We start from the raw sequence: 8,925 nt of genomic DNA on the forward strand, positions 1-8,925 counted from the left end.
ACTCAGGGGTACTGATGAAGTGAAGGTTATTCCTTCTGTACCTATTTTATAGGTCATCTATCTTAATAAGAAGTAGTAGTTTTATCTTCCGCACAAGATAATTCCAAATTAAACGTGTATACTGAATCTGAATATGTCTTATAATCAAAATCAATTTACAGAATACTAGCCACAGGGTGCTGCTTCCTGTAGTATTGTGTCATAATGTGCTGAAAAAACAGAGGACTTGCAAACCCAATTTGACTCTACACTGGCTAAAATTGATTCTAACAGTGCTAGGCTTACTATCCTTGAACAGCAAGTCAGTGAAGCAGAGGATCAATCTCATGCACAACAGAATTCGGTATACACTCAGGCCATATAATCATTGATAGATAAGATAGACAACCTACAGAAAAGAAAAGAGATAAAGAGAATACTAACTAGGGAAAACACACCTCAAATATGTGGTAGAAATGTCAACTACTTAGGATTAATACCATCTTGAGACCCTCTCCTAAATCCATCATAGCCCTCTCAATTATGGACTTGAAACATTTACACACATAAAAACAAATGTTATTGATACACATTAAAATGTATGATGCAGTCATTATACAGAAGAGATAAAGACTCCACTGTCTGTAATGCAGGATCAAAAGGGTTCACACCTGTGTAGCTTAAGTGCATGGAAGATCTGAGTGTTCACAGGATGCAGGGTAGATTTAACCCTAACCCTTGAAAGTAAGAGATTGATGTTTGCCAGATATTTTGCTTCTTGTTAGACGTCATCCATTTTTAACTTGAATTGGTATGTTCTCTCCTCAATTCGGTTTATCATGGAGTTGAGGGAGGTAGTGCTTGCCGGACCTCAACATGCACTAAAGAAAATGTTTTAATAAACATTAAGGGTGAGACATTTAAATTTAAATCTGTAGGCCATGGGGAGCCAATGTAGTGACTGTTGGAGGGAGACAGCAGAGATAGAGCAGCGGGAGAGAAAAATAAGGCGGGCAGCAGCACTGAGGATAGACTTTAGAGGATCAAGGTGAGAATCAGGTAGGCCACAGAGAAGGAGGTTACAGTAATCAAGGTGAGAGATTACAAGGGAGTGAACGAGAGTTTTCGTAGCTTCTGTGGTGACTTAAAGAAAATCAATGCAAAGACTGCAGAGATAGAAACAGAAGAAAGTCAAAATAAAGGAGCAATGATGAACTAAAACCTAATAGTCAAATCAAGCATGTTAAACCTCAGTACTAAAACCATGAAACAATCCAATTTAGCATCCAATAAAAGGGCTCTCACTTTCCCCAACAACATACATGGTAGTTTTTACACCTTCATAGACATCAGCAAATTGTGCAGAAAATTAACACTCACAAGATATTACACCAAAACAGTTTTAGCCAGGGAACTAGGGACCAGAGCCCTCAGACAAACAGAGGAACTTTTCAAACATACACAATAAAACTCAAATCTAATATCTACCCCCATGCACACAAAGGTAATGTAATCAAACCTTTTGAGAAACTAGTAAAGTAGGATCTTGAATGCACATACAACAATAAAAAAATCATAGACCTAAATTAAACCTCAAAAATTATGCTAAATCACTTAAATCACTTAAAAAGTACAATAAAGGGGTAATTTTGATAAAGGTGTAATATAATGTGTCATTGTAATTACTGACAAAGCATTTACAAATTAATAAATCAGTGTCCCTGGAATATACAAGGAGGCAAATCCCTTGGCAAGTCTCTTTTCTCCAGAGATGAAGACCTTGAGTAAAGTATCATATAAATATAACAAATAATAACATGTATATAATTAAACCATAGAGCAACATTCTTCCCTGAACTGTAACAAAAATAGAAGGTTTCTACTGGATTTTCTTTTCAAGGTATTTTATTTCCTCTAAATATTACAACAATGTTATAATTGAGCTAGAATGTATGTTGACAATAGCACATGTTATATGCATTTTAATAAAGAACATATACATGATAAGAAGGAATATACTAATATGGTATATGTAAATATGTATTAATTTATTATTTTTGTACAATCTAAAAATTAGAATGAAAGCTGGAATTATAAACTAAAAAATGAATAATCTATACCGTTTAAATTATAGACAATGAAAATAGTAATAATGATAACAATAATAGAAACATCAATACTAGTGTTAATAATAATTATTACTATTATTATTATTATAATTATTATTATTATTATTATTATTATTATTATTATTATTTTTATGTTATAGCTTCTTTACTAGCATCTAAAAATCACTGTCAGCTCACCAGAAAATAAGCCGACCATATAAAAATGTTACAACTTACTATTTTTTCGGGCTGTTCATTTGAGTTTCCTATAGATTTCACAAATTAACATAACAAAAAGTTTATAAAATTCAACTGGTAACAAGTTGTAAAGTTTAATTTTAAGTATTAAAATCACATAAGATTAAAGTTATATAAAGTTACATTTCTGTATTCTCTCTTATTTCAATCTCTCTTACAGTCACCAGCCCGTATATATTTAAAACACACATTTTTATACAGCAATTATTGTAGAGTATCTCTTCTCCAATTTTGAATGCGAAAAGAAACTATTAAGACATTTCTGATTTATACTCTGTTATCTTTTTTTCATGGCTGGATAACAGTCTCGGATTAAATTATCACCTATCAGTATAAAGTACAAGTTGATATATCTATAAATGTACAGTATATTTATAGCTTCAGATGATGATACTAACAACAATAAGTATACAGTTAATAAAGAAAAGAAAAATAAATTTGAAGTTGAGGATATGATTATCATTTTATCTTGCACTCTTTTGTTTATCGCTAGTAGTGTACACTGTTGAGTACCAGCCATTTCACCTAATCAACACTAGCCTAATTCAAGCAGGACAGAGTGAATGCTAGAATTCAACTGCCAATGATTTGTGATGTTTCCCTTGCAGTCCTGGAAAAGAGGCTTCTTCAACCTCTTTGTGGAAACCATTCACTGTCAATCTCTTTTTATCCACAACAAGATTGTATGGGGACTATAACAGATCACTGCAATAACTCTATAGTTCATATCACCAATTAAAAAGATTGATTTGCAATTATATTTGAATTGCTGGGAAAGAGTACTCCTGGCAATATTTAAATTGGTTAATTTTCTATATTATTCAATTTATTTTATCTGTGCTTTCCAAATAATCACAATTTAACATTTTTGCATCAGATTTTATTTATTATTATTATCATCTAATTCATTTTGCTTTTAATTTTTTTTTGAAGGGCTATTCTTTGATTGCTTATAATCCTTTTTTAGAATTTAATTAAATTTAAATGTTTTTTGAAGCACTGGACTATATTTCAAAGTTTGTGTAGCCTTTGTGGAATTCTATGGTTTGACGCCAATTCAAGTTATAACTCTAGCATCTCATCATTTAAATATTTGTTTTGTTTTCTTATAAAAATCCAATATAGTAATCAATAAATTAAATGTAAAACATACGTTTGGCTGGCTCCACCTTCCCAAAAACTAAAATGGTAAGAAAAAACATACTGCATAATTGTATTTCTAATATTGGCACATAAAGTGTATTAAGATATTGTAATTTTTGAGAAAGCATGCCCACAGCATGTTTGTGTAATGCTGGAACACAGGATATGGCATGTTAATGAAGCATTAGGGAAAGGTACCCCTTTTATTGAATTCCTTCAAGAGAGTATTCTTGTCTAAGAAAATCCCAGTAGTGGAAACTGCCCCACCGAAGGTTCATGCAGTTATTTGGGAATCAATTACTGTAAATTGTATTTAAAGCACAATGTTAGACAATCCATTCTTTCCTGCACCAAGAGTTATTTCTTGATATCAACCATTAATACGTAATGTTGTTGTGTTGAAGAAATAAACTGCATGTGAGGAGTCCGTGTCCACTGACCCAGTAAAATCTAGTCCTGATTGGTTAGCTCGGTGCAATCTATTCTCTATCCCAGATTTGCCACTCTGATCACATCGCCTGCTACTATTGGTCCAGTATTTCAAATGCATATTTGAATTTATGGCAGGGGTGAAAACTGCTTTTGGCTCTATATAAAGAACACATGTTAATAATTTCTTAATTTATTGTGTGTATTACATCTTGAATGTATCAGCTTTACCTCTCAGTGTGTAACAGCTGTATTAAGTGCTACTATTGACCAATATAAACAACTTTTCTTATAAATCTTACTATATTCTTGGAAGAAGACTATATCTGCTAAAATACGGTGACCTACAAATGAGATCTAACACACTAATCCATCCCCTGACTGTACTGTGTTGAACCCAGGACCATGAGATGATGCTCTGGCTGCAGCCCTTATCCTAAATAAGAGATCAGGAAGAACCAGCCACAGTCACCAACAAAGAGATGGTGCAGTAGTTACACTCAGCATCCATAAGTAGGCAACTACTCTACTACAACTGGTGCAGTTGGCCCTTACAGTCAGTGACTTGAAGGTAAGGGGAAAATATTGAACCAGAATTTTGGGAAACCAGGGAAAGGTGTTGGATTTGACCCTGGGTTCTCTCTTATTTTTATAAATGATATCTGTTACTGATAGATCCCTTCACTAGTAGAGTAGATTTCACTAAAAGTCTTTAGGAAAGGTCTCCATGATTATCATGCAGGACAATGTAGTTTCTGAGCCATATGCTTTCCCTCCCATAACAACCTATTGTTGTAAACATTTACATAGTGTAGATGAAGAGAAAGAGAAGAAGTAACCCAATAGCGCATGACGGTTTTATTAACAATAATAAATAGCAGATTAAAAATGTACATTCATACATAGTAGCACAGCTTATCTAAACATTCCGCTTCCTGGAATTCTGACACAGATATTGGGTTCTATGATAATGGTCCCAGCTGACAGGGGAAACAGATGGTAAAACCATGACTCACTCTCGATTCCCATCCAAGCCTCATTCTGCAACACTTCAAAACCACTATCCATGCTCTGTCACCCAGGACATCATCAGGGGGATGTGTATCCTGATGTCTACTGAATTTCTTTTTTATAGTACAATTTTCCAATGAATTTAAAGGGAGGTGGTATCAGATACAAGTTGATTAAAAGTTGTGCTTTCATATTTTCCAATTGCAATTTTCATTTCCATATATATACATAATGCTACATCATCTATACATTTAGGCATAACTTAATGATTTTAAAAAAAATGACACATTTTTTTAGACCAACAATGGCGTCCTCATATCCCTTAATTAAACTAGTGGAACTAAATGTGCTCAAACTAAATAGCTAAATATCTAATGCATTTCGAGTTTTGCTAACTTTAATAATCAATTACTTCTCTTACATTTACTGTAACATATCCAATACCTTTAAACTTTAGGCTTCTGGGATCTGTATTATCAAATGCTTTAAAATGACGGGGTGCACTTTGGCTAACAAAATTATTTTTAATATTAGAAAATTGTCCAGAATTCTAAGTATGAGCATTCTTATAACTTTTCCTATCTTTCCACATCTGTATGTATGTGTTATGGCAATGTGATGACACTTTTCCAAGGTCTCCCAAGCTGAAAGTTACAATCCTTCCCTTAAAGAAACCTCTCATTTCAACAGTTATTAATAATTCTGTCAATATTACATTCTTTTTCTATTTTTCCTGTATTAAATATCTCACAAATAAAGTACAATTATTTACGCTATATATATTTTCTTCTTCTAGAATAACAACAAGATGTTGAACAACCAAACAATTGTGGATGGGTTCCAGATGGTATCATTTTCCACTGATGCTGTTAGGCAGCCTGTTTTGTTCACTGTCTTCTTAATGATGTACGTGACTGGAGTTCTAGAGAATGCTGTAATACTAACACTGATATTATCTGACAAGCACTTACATACTCCCATGTACTCATTTCTATGGAATTTATCAGCAGTGGATGTCTGTTACCTGACTGTCACCCTCCCAAAACTAATGGACATTCTGCTTACTGGGGATAACTTTATAACATTTATACAGTGTTTCACTCAGATGTATTTTTACAATTCTATTTGCAGCACAGAAATTGTTTTGCTATCTGTCATGGCTTATGATCGATATGTGGCTATCTGTAACCCTTTATGTTATCACCTTATTATGAATAAGAAAAATATTGTTCTTTTTGTGTGTGTAATCTGGGTGTCTGGGAGCTTAAATTCTTTATTTCTTACAAGTTTTGCTTCACAGCTATCATTTTGTCATTCACATACAATTCACCACTTCTACTGTGATTGTAAAGCTGTATCAAAAATTGCTTGTTCTGTGCAGTTTTTTAATGTAATTATGTATACGGCAGCTTGGGTTTTTGTACCTGTTCCTTTCTTGCTAAGTTTTTTATCATATGTAAAAATAGTTAAGAGCATCTTACACATTAGATCAGCAGACAGTAGAAATAAATGTTTTTCCACCTGTACATCTCACCTCACTGTTCTCACCATATTTTATGGTACTATAATGTGTGCGTATATGGTACCATCCTCAGGGAGTTCAGATCTACTTGATCAGGTGTTCTCAGTGTTCTATACTGCAGTGACCCCCATGCTGAACCCTTTAATATACAGTCTGCGAAATAAAGATGTAACCAGTGCTCTGTCTCGGAATTTAGTAAAAAAAAAATAAACAAAACATAAAAGGTTTGAAATCCTTGATTTATACAATATATTGAGGCTCAAAACATAGGTTACCATGTTGTTAGGTATGGAATGCTTATTTCTTGTAAATGGGTTATGTATGGTAGGCAAAATTTAAACCTAAATGCTGCACCTCCTAATAATTGCATTCTAGCTGCTCCATAGGAAACCCTTATGTTTTGGTGGATCACTTCCCCCGTAGGACCTATAATGCATGATTGTTCAGAATTTATAAGCATTTTGGTTCCAAATTTGACTATGCAAAGATGTCAGACAGAAGTTGATTGAACAAGCCATAGATTGCCTGAAAAATTATCCATCCAATGGCAAATATTTCATAAATGTACAGTGTACAGTTAATTGGTCTGATTGTGTTACTTGGTTTTCATGAGACTGTGAAAATGCTTTGGTAAAGGTTGTGCTAGAACATCAGCTAAAGTTTATAAAAAGATAATTACTTTTGACTTTTGATATCGAAATAAAGAAATATTAATAGGGCAGTACTAGAAAAAATAGAAAAGAAAGAAAGAAATCTAGTTAGTAGAAATAGAAAAAATCTATGTTCGTGACAGTTATTTTGGAAGACATAGATTTAAGAGAGTATTGTGTTTGATTTTTAGGTAAATGCTAATGGTGGTTTGACCAAACAATTTTTATGTTTGAACAGTTTGTGCAAAAAAAAATGTGAATTAGGCAATTCTAGAAAATGATTTGTAGCTCAAGATGCAGATGGTTTGAAAAGGGCAACAAAAACTTGTATGTTTATTCGGTTATAATGGCACAAATATATGATGAGGGTCACAGGGAGAATCATGAAATGGAACAGATAACAGGGACAGCTTTTTTACAAATTGAACAACTGTTTTTCAAATTAGTGGGCTCAGAGTAAAAGGGATTGTGGTAAAATTAGTTTTATAATACACACTACATATGATAGGTAGTTCTTTGCTAATAGTTGCAAGGAAGTATTAATGGATTATATAGTTACAAGAGCAGGAAGAGCATTTACAGGATTTTGTGCTAGGGATATGACAAGAACACTTCCATATCTCACTAGAGAAAATATTTTAGCCATATTTCGCAAAGGGAATGATGTTATGGTTAAGAACCTATGGGCCTGAGTCATTGAGGAGCAGGGGCGGATCTAGAAAAGTATCCTACCCGGGGAGATTTAGGGGGGGGGGGGATTTAGGCCCCACCCACTTTTTGACTTCAAGGCTGCCGGCGGCTGCACAATATGTGCAGGTCCGCTCGGCAGTGACAATGTGCTGCCCGGCTGCTCTGATTGTGTTTTAAACACAATGTGTGTGTGTGTGTGTGTGTGTGTGTGTGTCACACACACCCAACTAGCACAACTGGGCTTCACTAGATTTTAGTCGGCACTCTGATAGAAAAAGGTTGCCAACCCCTGCTCTACACCAACTATAAATCTGTACCAAAATTTTAAATTTACCTCCCCCTCCAATGGAACATGGTTTTGCCCAGGTGTAAAGTTACTCCTTTTTGATGCTTTGCTCTCCCTAATGACTCAGGCCCTTAATGGCAACCTGGCCATCCTGAGACCTGTAGTGCACCCTGCAAAAAATACACACGCTGTCCACAGTTGTTGGAAGAACCCTATTGCGATTTGCACAGGGCTGTATCTACCTATGGGGTGTGGTAGTTATGTTCCATAGTTTTGGGCTAACACCATCTCCCTAGGGTATCTATGCCTGTGCTGACCATCCCAGGCTTGGAAAGCCTACTAGTAAATTATTGTGGCCCAATTGTTTTTGTGATCACTATATTGCAAGTACCAGCCTAGGCTGGCAGCACTAGGATTGTTTAAGCTGTTTGGGTGGGGGGGGTTTACATATTTTTATGCATACAAACCATTGATACACTTTTTTTTTACCATCAATCAAACATTAATGAAACACACACATATTGTTCAAACTCAACAAAAACATTTCATTTTTTAACACTTGGAAAAGGTAAATTAAATAAAAATAATAAATAAAAAATAATTTAAATGTACTACATTTAATAAATAAGAATTCTTTGTTTTTTTTTAATATTTTCAAAGTATTTTTTCTTCCAATTGGTAGTTGGTGCAGAATCACTTGGGGCGGGGGAAGTGTATTAGGGGTGATGGATGATTTTCACCACCTGGAAAAAAACCGAAAAAAAACATTCTACAATTGCAATCTTATGACATTTTGTAAACATATATTAGATCTACGGGTGAAGTTTGGTCACACATTTTTCTAGCTCA

General features: G+C 34.2%; 1 protein-coding gene across 1 annotated transcript; it reads left to right on the forward strand.

Annotated features, from left to right (window-relative positions):
* The first annotated feature begins 5,736 nt into the window (after positions 1-5,736).
* On the forward strand, positions 5,737-6,660 carry LOC142149564 (olfactory receptor 1-like). Its single transcript, XM_075204892.1, has one exon. The coding sequence runs from the start codon at positions 5,737-5,739 to the stop codon at positions 6,658-6,660; it is 924 nt and encodes a 307-aa protein (XP_075060993.1).
* The last annotated feature ends 2,265 nt before the right edge of the window (positions 6,661-8,925 follow it).

Source organism: Mixophyes fleayi, chromosome 4, assembly GCF_038048845.1.
Source record: "Mixophyes fleayi isolate aMixFle1 chromosome 4, aMixFle1.hap1, whole genome shotgun sequence".
NCBI lineage: Eukaryota > Metazoa > Chordata > Amphibia > Anura > Limnodynastidae > Mixophyes > Mixophyes fleayi.